The sequence below is a fragment of the Cnephaeus nilssonii genome (genome assembly GCF_951640355.1).
Source record: "Cnephaeus nilssonii genome assembly, chromosome: 20".
Lineage (NCBI taxonomy): Eukaryota > Metazoa > Chordata > Mammalia > Chiroptera > Vespertilionidae > Cnephaeus > Cnephaeus nilssonii.
Window position 1 is genome coordinate 35,240,612 of NC_137091.1, and position 12,483 is coordinate 35,253,094.

A 12,483-nucleotide genomic window follows, 5' to 3' on the forward strand; every position below is an offset into this window, starting at 1 on the left:
TCACCACCGCCAGTCAGGGCCTTTCTACCTACCCCCGGATGGCCCCATCCCATGACTGAACTCCCAGATGAACTCCTAGTTAAGGGGACAATTTGTATACTGCACTTTATTATATAGGATTTTATTTTTAATATTTCTCTTTTCTTTTTAAATGTAAGAGACATTTATTGGGTAAACTGCAGAGGTAGAAAAAGTAATCCTAGAAGAAATGGGCTTAGCAAACAAGTTCTAGATGTAAAGGAAGGGCCCTAGGAGATTGAGAGTGAGGAAGCTGATGGTAATGTGGTGGGCCCTGGTGGGGAGGGGTTGGGGGAGGGAAAGGCAGGGGCATGCTCCTGGGAGGGAGAGTGCTCTCCTTTATTTTTCATTATTTTACCTTTTTTTATGGCAAAATTGCCTTATGGCTAGTTATATGGCAAAAACATTTGTGGCAAAAATTCTTGCAGCAAAGATGATCCAATCAAGGTACCTAGAACCTCCCAGAACATCACTGCTTTTTGAAGACCTTGTTCTTTCCTCTTTCTATTCCTAATGCCCAGCGGTCATTAGGGTATAGTGGTGCCAGAGTGAAGATTTCTCAGAAGCTTCCCTTATCATCTGTGGGATTCGCACGGCTTTGCCTATTGTCCAGTTCTGGTCTCAATACTCACAGACTAGACACCTGATAAAAGTGGTGAGGTTTTAGATTCTAAGACTTGCCCATGCAATAATAGTTCACATAAGTTATCTTCTTCCTCTCTGATACCTGTGAGCTCTTTCTCAACCCTTGGGGGCCCCTGAAACACCAAATGTCCCTGGTCGGGTCCCCTACCTTTCAAGCCTATAGAGGGCAAGTAATGGGAATGAGAATAATTGGACGGTGAAACTAAACGACAAATACTTTCCAGCTGACCTGTGCCCTTTTCAGCAGGTTAACAGTTCTAATCTGCTTGGATTGAGTCATTGTCATTTCCTAAGAGCTGGATAGAGGGGCACTCGTGGAGGCGCTCACTCTGAAACTCATCTGATGTAGAAACTCCATACACTGAGAAAAAACACTGGCCACAGACATTTGAGTGTTCCTTCCGAACGGACTCCAAGCCCATATCCCCCTCATTGCCTCTTTTCCCCACTCCCCAGGTCACCTTGCCTCTTGGTCACCTTCAGAGCCAGGGAGAGGCAGGGGGTGTGGCCAAAGGGGGTGAAAATTAGTTACCGAAGACTTCATTGTGCTTCCCCTTTCACTCTCAGATGCTGCCAGGGTCTCTGAAGAGAGAAGACACCAGGAAACAGGTAAAACCTATTTTTGTTTTGGTGGTTTGTGCTTGTTGCTTTCAACAAGCAAGATGGAGCAGCTACTGTGTTCCAGGCACAGTTCTTGGGGTTGGTAGTACAGTGGGGACCCCCCTCCCTCTCTTGCTGTGTTATAGCAGATTGTAGAGGCCTGTCTTTGAGCATCTCCCCTGCTGGGCTTGGTGAGCCTTCTGAGAACAGGATGGTCACTGGATGTCCAAGAGGGAAGAAGGAACTCAGGGAGGCTAACTCTGAGGTCCTGAACAGTGTAGCCTTGTCCCGAGTCTTTGTGCCTAATGCCTACTGTCCCTAGCCTCCACGCTCCACCATGCTTTAGCAGCCTTTCAATTCCAGGCCTGGAGCCCACTTCTTGTGCCCCGGAGAGTTTCTGGAGCTCCTTCAGGTAAGCACACAGCCCCTCTCCCATTCATCTTGGAATTATTAAGCCAGTTCTCAATGAGAGGGTGGATGCTGGCTGCTGGCACAGTGGCCCAGCTGCTGAAGGCTAGTCTTTGCATGGAATCTGGCCCTTGCCACAGACCTTGTGGAAACTCAAAGGGGATCCAAAGTGCATGTCTAAAAACACTGACCCTGCCGAGTTTTTCGTGGAAAATGTAAAGTAGTCCCCATGGCTAAAGAAGTATGTACCCTAACCCCATGTGGGAGATGTATGTCACTCTCCCCTCCCCCACTCACCCCCCCTCCCATAAATTGAAGAGTTTGAAAGTCCTGCAGTAAAGAGTCTTATTTAACTTTTTAAACCCAGCTTCTCTCAAATGGATCTGACCTTGAAGACTTTGTGTGTGTGTGTGTGTGTGTGTGTGTGTGTGTGTGTGTGTGTGTGTAACACTATTAGTGCCTTCCCCTAACCCCTGCCTGGGCCAAGCCAGCACAGTCACTACACCTGGGGACAAACCTCTTCATGTTTTCAGCAAGCAGCTTAGCTTTTCCCACACCAGGTACTGGATACCCAACAGACTTGGGCAGAAGCCACACAGCTGGGGCGGGGGGGTAAGGGAGGGCAGACACTGATGTGTGGGAAATGTTGGCTCGGCGGGTGGGAGGGGCACAGATCTGTGCTGAGAAAGGAGACACACTCTGTGGACACATCCTGCCTGACTCCCCAGGGACGGCATTGAGGGCACCGCCATGCAAATTAAGACTTAAATTTAACTTTATGTAAATGTAACTTTGTAAAAGTATAGTAAGGTGGTGGTGGCCCAGCTCACTGGAGAGAGGGAGAGAGATAGAAAGAGGGAGGGAGAGAGAGAGAGAGAGAGAGAGAGAGAGAGAGAGAGAGAGAGAGAAGTTGAACATTGGCAGTCCTTGGACTGTCTGTGGTGCACAGACAGGCTGCTTGTTTATGTTTTTATTTGAAAGCAGGATATTTCACATGGCAATTTGGCTTCTCTTAAAACAGTGAAGACCAGGCAGTGCTGAGCCCACATTCCCACTTGGCCACAATTGGCTAGACCCAGGATCACCTGGTTGATTTATGTCTCCTACCCAGCCCCCTGGAGCATCTGAGAGGGACCCCTGGACTTCTAAGTCTTCTCGGACCCCTTTAAATGCTCTCCTGGTATCATACTTAATTATTAGGTCACGTCTCTTCCTTATGTAAACCCTTCACTAGTTGCCCCAAAGTGAGTCCAAGTTTCCTATAGCCTGGCGCTTGCAGTGCTCAGTCATCTGGTGTTACTCAAAGCCTGAGAGCTGGGCAGGAAGTTTATACAATCATGGATGGATAGACGGAGGCATGGATGGATGAGTGGGTAGATGGATGAAAGAAAGGAAGGAGTGCTGGGAAGAGAGATTGAGAGAGGCATGGCATACCAAAGAAGCCCAATGTGCATCCAGAACCCCTCATCCCTCTATGCAGCCAGACATGGGCTTCCGGGATCAGGGACAAGGGATCGGAACTCAGTAGATGAGCAAGAAGAGTCGTCTAGAAGAACTAAGCGACCAGGGGGCTCAAAGACAATCTCTTTCCGCCCCAGGCTCCTGTCCTACGCTCCTGTCCAGACACAACACCATGCATCTCCTAGGCCCCTTGTTTCTGCTCCTCGGTAAGGACAGTGGTCTGGGCTGGTGCTTGGGTTCTGGGGTGACTGTGGCACTGGAGGAGGAGGAAAGATGTGGGGCAGAGAAGAGTAAATGTGGGATAGAGTTTGTGTCTTGCTCTTTGTGTGTGTGTGTGTGTGTGTGTGTGTGTGTGTGTCTCCCTCTCTCTTCAGAGGGGATTCTTTACTCCTTTGAAAGCTCTCCATGCCCCTCAATAATGCTTTCTGATCTTGTGGTGGGTTTCAGAATACTTAGCTTTTTCTAACTCACTCAAATGGAACTTGGAGCACCCGGCCACGCTCTATGCCTGGGAGGGAGCCTGTGTCTGGATTCCCTGCCGCTACACAATCCCAGGGGATGGAATGGTCCTGGAAAACCTGACTGTGTACCAGAATTATGTGTTTGATGACAAGACCAAGGACTACAGTGGGACAATCCTCTATGAGAAGACAAAGTCCCAGAGGCCTGTCCCTCAGGGAAGAGTGAAATTCCTGGGAGACAACAAATCCAACTGCACCCTTCACATCCACCCTGTAAAAGCCCAAGACAGCGGTACGCTGGGGCTGAGGATGACATCATTGAAGAGTGTAAAATGGATGGAGGAAATAGTCCTCAACGTCTCCGGTAAGGCCCTGGGGATGGTGTCCTTTACCTTGGGCAAGGGCAGGAGGGAAGTGGGAAACGGAAAACCAGGTGGCCTACAGAGGCCAGGCAGGGGGTGCCAATGAGTGACTCAGCAGCACAAGACAATGGGGCTGTGGCCAAATTGGAACATGCGCTTCTGCCCATTCTGAAATCTGGATGCCAGGTGACCTGATTTTTCAAGAGAAAACACTAGATTTTTAAGTAAAATCTTGCAATGTGTTAATGTTGGTGACTAATTCTAACTGGCCCTTCCTAGCTAAATGACACGTGTAGGGGCAGATGAAACAGATCTGAGGCCTTCCCCTCGGGCACGTGCTCACTCCGTTTCATAGCCTGTCTTCGGTGGGGGGGACTAGGCAGCCCTATGTTTGGAGTAAGAGATGTAGCTTCCGAAGCTGCCGTGTGTGGGTGGCCCGGCCCCAGGAGAGCCAGGATTGGCTGTCCACAGTTCCGATCTACCAGAGGAACCTCCCAAAGGAGTGCTGTTAGCTGCGCCTCCAATAGTGAGGTCATTAGACAGTGCAGGCTTGCTGTCAAAACTAAGAAATGCATGTTGAACTAAACTGGCAAAATTCATTTAGGAGTGGTGGGAGAGAGATCTTGAAAACATTTATTTATTTATTTATTTATTTATTTATTTATTTATTTATTTATTTATTGAAAACATTTAGAAGGCAAGCGTTTGGGAGTGAGAATAATATAAGTACAAAATATGACGTGTAGTTCCTAAGGAGGTTCAGCACTCGCAAAACCTTTCAGAGGACGCTTTCACTGAGCAAAAGTGATTCAAAGCAGAGCAAGGCAGGCCTGGAGAGAAGCGGATGTACGAGGAAGGGGATCCCGAAAGGCTATTTGGGCCAGAGCGGCTAAAGCCAGGTGTGCGGGGCTGGTAGGCAGCAGTCCTCAGTTTTCCAGGCTGCCAGCATGGCCTCTACTCTTTTGCAGAGACGGCTCCTCCCCCTCGCATTGAGGTCCCTCCAGAAATCTGGGAGTTCCAGGAAGTCACTCTGACCTGCTTGCTGAATTTTGCCTGCTTTGAGCACCAGATCAAATTGCTGTGGTCCCTGGAAGGGTCACATCAACTTCCCGCTGACCTCTCGACTTCCCTGACCACCCAGACTGTCTTCACCCAGAGCAAGTTCACATTCCAGCCGCGCTGGACTCACCATGGCAAGAATCTGACCTGCCAGGTCTGGAATGACGTGGCAGACCGGCCGCTCTCTCAGGAAACGGTGTGGCTAGATGTGAAGCGTGAGTCTCTCCAATGCTCCTCCCAGCCCTTCAGTGAGCACCCAGGGTAGCAGAGCCTCCACAGAAGGGAAGCATAATCAGTCTGTGGGCCCCAGAGCAGGGAGTGGTCCAACTGAGCTGGGTTCCCTCCTCCACCATCCCTGTGGTCAGCCCTGGTCTATCTGGAAACTGACTCATTTCAGCATCTGCTTATAGGAGTAGGGAAGCATTTTTCTGCCAAGGGCCATTTGGATATTTATAACATCATTTGTGGGCCATACAAAATTATCAACTTAAAAATTAGCAGCTCTATTTGACCAAACATTTAATTAACTCACCTCGAATGCGTTGGCAGGGCCAGACCAAGTGATTTCATGGGCCTTATACAGCCTGTGAGCAGGATGTTTCCCATCCCTGGTCAGAATAAAATATTTTAATCTATCCTTAAGCCATGACATGATTTCGGGATCATCTGGTTAGGTTTTATTGTTCTTCTTTGGGGAGGGGGGAGGGATTTTTTTTTTTTTTTTACGTCATTCATTCATTCGTTCAATAGATATTTGTTGCAAACCTACTAGGCGCAAGGCCTTATTATGGCTGCTGGGGAGACAGCAGTGAGCAAAATTCTTGCCCACGTGGAGCTAGCATTAGAGTGGGAAAGACAAGCAAAAAGAGATCAACAAGGAAATAGAGACCATAACCGTCGGTAGTGCTAAGTGTATTAAGAAAAAACTAAAGCAGGGCCTGGGAAGAGGGAGACTTCTGTGACTCAGGTGAGCTTGTGCTGAGGCTTGAGTGAAGGGAGGGACTGAGGCAGGCAGATATTTTTGAGAAGATTCCAGGAAGAGGAAAGAATGAGGAGAACATTTTGAAGAAGGAACATAGTGTATCTGTGACAAACAAGGGGCCACAGAGCCCCGGCACAGTGTCTGAGGGGCCCAGTGTAGGAAAGGATGGTCGAGAGGGACCAGGGCACTTGAGCTTGTAGGCCGCAGTCAGGTTTTAGATTTTATTCTACGTGTGGACTCCACTGAATGGTTTCAAGCAAGGGGGGTGACAAGGTCTGATTGACCGTATTAGGAATGCTGCTGGCTGCTGGTGCAAGCCAGACCTGCAGGGACTGGGGGTGGGAGGAGGAGAGACAGGAGTTAGGAGGCTGTGATGGTTGCCAGCCCATGCTTGTTGACAAGGGTAATAGTGAGGGGTTGCACGCCCCACACGCTCTACACAGGCCACTGCTTTATCAGAAGAAGGGCCTGGAAATTTCTCGCTGCTTTGCACTCTCTCAGAATTCCCTGTCTCCCCCCCTCACTGTCCCTCTGCTCCTCCAGACCGCCCAAAGTTGAAGGTCAGTCCCAAAGAAGCCATTGTGACAGTGGATGATCCTGTGACCATGACGTGCCAGGTCATCAGCAGCAACCCAGAGTACCAGACTCTTTCCTGGCTCAAGGATGGAGCCCCCATCAGAGAGCAGGAGACACTGCAGAGGGAGCAGAAGACTCTCAAGCTAACTCTGCCTAAAGTGACCAAAAGGATGAGTGGAAAGTATCACTGTGAGGCCCGCAATGATTTGGGCTCATCAACATCAGACGTGGTCCTTCTCCAAGTGCGCTGTGAGCCTCCTGGGAGCTGTGGAAGGGCAGGCAGGGAGTTAGTGGGGTGGAACCAAGGCCCTTAAGAGGTCAGCAGCAGAGACCTCTGCTCAACTCAACCACTTGCCTCTGCCCCTTTTTCCAGATGCTCCAGAACCTTCCAGGGTTCAGATCTTCCCCTCGCCAGCTAAGGAGGGATATAGAGTAAAGCTGACTTGTATATCACAGGCCAATCCTCCTCCAACCAATTATACCTGGTATCACAATAACGTTAAAGTGTGGGAAGGAACAGATGAAACCTTCCAGATCCCACAGGTCCTCCACATGCATGCTGGGGATTATTCCTGCTTGGCAGAAAACAGTCTTGGTCTTGGAAAAGTTGACCAGAAAGCTGAGTTGGATGTCCAATGTGAGTAGTCAGAGCCTCTGGGTCCTAGAGGGAAAAGATGGATGTGGGTGGAGGAGGAAGCAGATGAGTGCAGGGCATTCCTGGGTCCTAGGATGAACAGCAAACAGAAGCCAGGGCCTCCTGACATGTAAGCTCCTTGGGTGTTCTGCTGTTGTTCACAGCTGTATTCTCAGCACCAGAACAAGGCCTGGCTGGTGGTAGGTGCTCAGTAGATGTTTGTTGAACGAATAAACTGCTCGATGCCAGGGCCCCTTGAGGGACAAGAGACTTGGCATCACTAAGCAGTGGCTGTGTCCCAGAGGGGGTTCTGAAGTGTTCGAGGAGAACTGGGGCAAAATGTGTCATTACCTCTCCATCATCAGACCCTGTTTAACACAGTGAATCTTGTCACTGAGTCAAGCCCAGGACAAAGAGAATCCATAGTTTTCATCCTTGGACCCTGGAACAGTATCATCTGGACCAAAGACACTGATGGGAATGCCCAAATCTTGAACATCTAGATATATCGCCTGATATGTGATAGCAGCAGTGGCACCAATGCTTATTAAGTGTTTACAAACACCACACTGCTTTAAGGACATCATCTTAGTTTTGTCCTGGCAACCATCCCATGAGGTTAGGTATTCTTAGGACCTCATTTGGCAGACGAGTAAACTGAGTCCTGCAGTCCATGGTCACACAGTTCTAAATGGTAGAGCCGGCAGCTCCAGAGCCATGCTTTTTATTATTATTTTTATTGTTGCTGTCATTGTTACTAACACTCATGCTGCAGCCACCCAGCTGTGTGTGCTGGACCCTTGCAAAGACCCACAAACAGCACCGCATGTTCTCGGTCAGAGCTGTGCTCCTAACCGCTGCTCCATCCTGCCTCTAACCACAGACAGGCCAGACAAGAAGGGCAGGGTTTCTGTCCTCACACAGATGCCAGAAGGAAGTGCGAACCTTCCTGTGGTTAGTTTAGGAACTACGTGAATGCCAGAGGAACAGGTATTATGACCAGCTGACTTTTCTTCACCCATTTCTCTCATTTTCTCCCAGATTCCCCCAAGGAGGTAACCATGGTGATTCAAAACCCCACACCAATTCGAGAAGGAGACAGTGTGACCCTGTCCTGTAACTATACTTCCAGTAACCCCAGCGTTACCAGATATGAATGGAGCCCCCAGGGCTCCTGGAAAGAGCTAGTACCTGGGGTGCTAACGATTCAAAAAGTTGCCTGGAATGCCATGCCATTCACCTGTGCAGCCTGTAACCTGTGGTGTTCGTGGGCTCCCCCTGTCAACCTGCAGGTCCAGTGTGAGTGACCCGGGCAGGGGCATATGGGAGGTGGCTTGGGTGGGAGATGGGGTTCTAAGGGCGAGGAGGCTGAAGCCTGAACCAGAATCTTTACAGAGAATTGAGGGGATAGGAGTCAGGCCTGGGGACAGGAAGGGGAAATGGGACCCAAGAAGTCAGACTGAGGCCCTTGCTCTCCAGATGCCCCCAGAGATGTCAAGGTTCTGATGATTAACCCCAGTTTTGAGATTCACTCGGGACACGCCGTCCTCCTCCGGTGTAACTTCTCAAGCAGCCATCCCACAGATGTCCACTTCTTCTGGGAGAAGAATGGAATCTTTCTGAAGGAGGGAAGAGAACTGAGCTTTGGCTCCATCTCCCCAGAAGACGCTGGAAGTTACAGCTGTGTGGCCAGCAACTCCATAGGACAGAGCACATCCAAGGCCTGGGAGCTCCCAGTGCTGTGTGAGTAGCTGGGCCTGGACCTAAGCGCAGAGAAGGGCAGGTAACTGGCTACCTGGGTCCTGATGTCACTTCTTCTTACAGATGCACCTAGGAGGCTACGGGTGTCCATCAGCCCCAAAGACAGCGTGATGGAGGGGAAGGAGGCAGTCCTGACGTGTGAGAGTGATGCCAACCCTCCCACCTCCCACTATACCTGGTTTGACTGGAATAACCAGAACCTCCACCATAATCACCGGACGCTGAGGCTGGATCCTGTGAAGGTCCAGCACTCAGGCGCCTATTCGTGCCAGGGGTCCAACCGACTGGGTGTGGACCGGTCGCCCCCCAGTACCCTCACTGTCTACTGTAAGGCCCTTCCCTCTTCTTCTCTGGCCTTGGCCACTCCTGTGGTTTTGCCCCGAGACTGTGCATTCCAGACCACCTACCCCATCTTCCCGCTCCTCTCCCTCCCTATCCTGCCAGGCCAGCCCAACCTGTGTGCTCAAAGGCACTCCCCCTGCACACAGCTCCCTCCTGCCGCCTGGTCTCTCCTGGCTCTCTCCAGGAGCATTCCCTGACAGGCTGCTTCCACCTTCCAGACATCCCGAGCTCCCACGGGGTCCCTCTCTCTGCCTCTCCATGTCTCATCCTTAGTGTTTTTTGAAGACCATACAAGTAGATGGTAAAAGACTAAAACAGCATGAAAGGGTACATAGTGGAAATACCCCTCCTTTCTTGCTCCCTGAGAACTCTGCCCTCTCCTTCAAAGCCTTCACTGTGGGCAGCGGTTTATGTCTCTTCAGAGGATTCTGTATGTGCACAGTGTGCATCCATCCACCTGTGTCTACACAGCCTTCCTTACACAAATGGTCGCAGAGCTCACACTTTGCCCTGAATCTCCCCTCTACCCGCCCGCCCCCCCTACTCTTATAACACCACCTGGAGAGTGCATACAGAAGGTGTTTGGAAAGATAGGGAAGCTATTGTATGTCTTTATTACGCTTTTTTCAGATTTATGATTGGGGCTATGTTTTTAAATTTAGAGGATCATTGCCTGCAAAACTGCACACTAAAGGGAAGTAGCCTGAGTGCGTTACTTTGAAATGCAACACCGTCTAAACCCTAAACACATGTTCTCTGGTCTCCGCTGGGCAGACGCCCTGGAGACCTGTCTCTTTTCCCGAAGGCTACGCTGTCTTCCGGTGTGTGAATGCTGTTCAGTGCCCTTCTCACCCGTGTGCAGTCTCTTGCTTGGGCACCCCTGCAAGGATAGTTGCAGGATAAACTCCTACATGGAATTGCTGGGTCCAAGGACAGTTCTGTGAAGTTCTAATAGTATGGCAAGTGCCCTCTGAGGAAGTTGTACTTACGTATGAGGCTTATGCTTTGTGTGTGCCCCTGCCTGTCACAAAGCAGGACCTCCTAATGGCAGGCCCGGAGGGCGGGGCCTAGCCTCTCTCTCTCTCTGTCTGCACTGTGTCCTCACTGGTGGAGATCACGCAGGACAAAGGACAGGGCTCTACCGAGAAAAGATGAGGATGCCCTCCAGGCGGATGTCCAGGGCAGAGTAGGCTGGGATCTGACTGAGACACTGTCCTCAATGGAGGGTCCTCTTTTCCCCATCAGATAGCCCACAGACCATCAGCCGGCGAGTGGCCCTGGGACTGGGGCTGTGCCTGGTCATCCTCTTCCTGGCATTCTTGGGAGTCAAGTTTCAGCGAAGGTGAGCTCCTCTCACTGCCCTCCCTTTCTCTTCCTTCAGCTTTCCCTCGTCTGTCCCTCAGCCCATTCCAGGGAATAACTCCTTACTCAGTCCTATAGGACCAGCTCACCCACTCCACAGGGCCTGTCCCCACCTTGCTCCTCACTGAGCGGGTCTTTATTTCTTAGCTGGAAGAGGATTCAGAGCCAGCAAGGGCCTCAGGAAAATTCCAGTGGGCAGAGCTTCTTTGTGAGGAATAACAAGGTAGGATGGCAGAAAGACGAAGTGCAGGCAGACCTTAAGTCAAGCAAAGAAGCAAAGTGAAGGGGGGCGATGAAGAGTACTGTGGAGAAGCCTGGGCTGTCAGCCTCCCCGGGGAAGGGAACTATGGTGGGGGAAGGAGGGGTGAGAGCTGAAACCCTGTCCCTCATGCAGATTAGAAGAGCCCCCCTCCCCGAAGGCCTCCAGTCCCAGGGCTGCTACAATCCGGTGATGGAAGAGTCCATCAGCTATGCGACGCTGCGCTTTCCTGCCGGCGAGACTGACACACTGAGGATTGGGTACTGAGGGGACCGGGAGGGTGACAGCTGCATCCTGGGAGGGCTGGGGGAGGAAAAGCCCATGTCCCACCTGCCATGTTGGTGCCAAGCCCATGCCAGGTGCCACTATGCTCCCATTTCCTCATTCCAGCTCCATGACAACCCACCCCCTTTGGTAAGCAATGGTCTCAGGAATTGGACCTGCTCCTTCAAGCCAGGAGAACATATGCCCAGAGTCAGTCTCTGTCACCAAGGTTAAGACTGTGGTACTCACTCATTTGACAAATTAGCTCCTGCTGTGAGCTTTAGGCGTACACAGAAAGGGCTGAGAGGCCGGGGCGCTCTTGGGGTCTAGGGAAGTGAAATGAAAGGGCAGAACTCAGGAGAAATGCTTCATTTGTGGCCATCTGTCTGCCTCCCCTCTCAGGGATGCAGGGACCCCAGAGGTGCACAGACCTTCCCTAAACAGGGACAACACGGTCACTTACTCTGTGGTGCAGAAGCGGCCAGCGGTAAGAGGGCGGGGTGCGGAAGGAGGGATTGGAGGACCCGGCCCCAGCTGTGAGCCCCAGGTGGGGAGGCTTGGGTGGTCTCAGCGGTGTCGAGGCTGGGTGCGGGGGAGGCGGCTCAGGCACAGGGCAGGCACCTCCCACTCTGGTTTCTGAATAAGAGTGCTCCTGCTTAGGCTCTTGACCCCCTCCCACCTCCTCCCCCCCCCCCCCCCCCCGTGGAGTCAAGGAGAGAAAACAGTGGGTCAGCCACGCTGACCATGATGTGGCTTTCTCAGGGCGACTATGAGAACGTGATTCCAGATGCTCCAGAAGACGATGGGATACATTACTCGGAGCTGGTTCATCTGGGGGTCGGGGAGCGGCCTCTGAGGCAGGAAGGAGTGGAGTACGTGACCCTAAAGCACTAATGGGTCAAATTGGCTGAGGTGGAGGTGCCTAAGGGCTGTCGGGGATCGTCATGGCCCCTGCAGTCCCTGTTGCTCAATCGTGAAGTTACACAACCTCTCCTTACACACACACACCTGCACACATGCACACACACACACACACATGTACATACACGTGCGCGCACACAATTACTGCACCCCAGTCAGTACAGAGAACTTTGGGCATGGCCCAGAGACAGCCTTCCCTGTCAGCATTGGTAACCTCAACCATCCAAAAGGCCTGGCCCTATCCTTTCCCATGCTCCTTCCCTCCCAGAAAATCATCTGAACACCTAGCCTGCACGGTACAAATCCCCCTGCCCCTCCCCAACCATCTGCCACCACCCACCCCCTCCAACACCCCACCCCCAGCTGTC

At 51.4% G+C, this 12,483-nt stretch overlaps 1 protein-coding gene across 1 annotated transcript; it reads left to right on the top strand.

Moving 5' to 3' along the window:
• Nucleotides 1–1,244: 1,244 nt before the first annotated feature.
• CD22 (CD22 molecule) lies at nt 1,245–12,185 on the top strand. Its single transcript, XM_079799656.1, has 15 exons — nt 1,245–1,272; nt 1,627–1,675; nt 3,270–3,338; nt 3,580–3,957; nt 4,924–5,229; nt 6,540–6,821; nt 6,946–7,209; nt 8,248–8,505; nt 8,686–8,949; nt 9,031–9,294; nt 10,555–10,651; nt 10,819–10,894; nt 11,066–11,190; nt 11,597–11,681; nt 11,957–12,185. The coding sequence occupies exons 3-15, from the start codon at nt 3,305–3,307 to the stop codon at nt 12,086–12,088; spliced, it is 2,565 nt and encodes an 854-aa protein (XP_079655782.1). The 5' UTR covers nt 1,245–1,272; nt 1,627–1,675; nt 3,270–3,304; the 3' UTR covers nt 12,089–12,185.
• Nucleotides 12,186–12,483: the final 298 nt, after the last annotated feature.

What these genes read in the sequence shown, in the direction of transcription:
- CD22 (XM_079799656.1), top strand. Translation starts at nt 3,305, where the DNA reads ATGCATCTCCTAGGCCCCTTGTTTCTGCTCCTCG. An exon ending in AATAGTCCTCAACGTCTCCG is followed by an intron (nt 3,958 to 4,923) that starts GTAAGGCCCTGG and finishes ACTCTTTTGCAG; the next exon opens with AGACGGCTCCTCCCCCTCGC. An exon ending in CAGTACCCTCACTGTCTACT is followed by an intron (nt 9,295 to 10,554) that starts GTAAGGCCCTTC and finishes TTTCCCCATCAG; the next exon opens with ATAGCCCACAGACCATCAGC.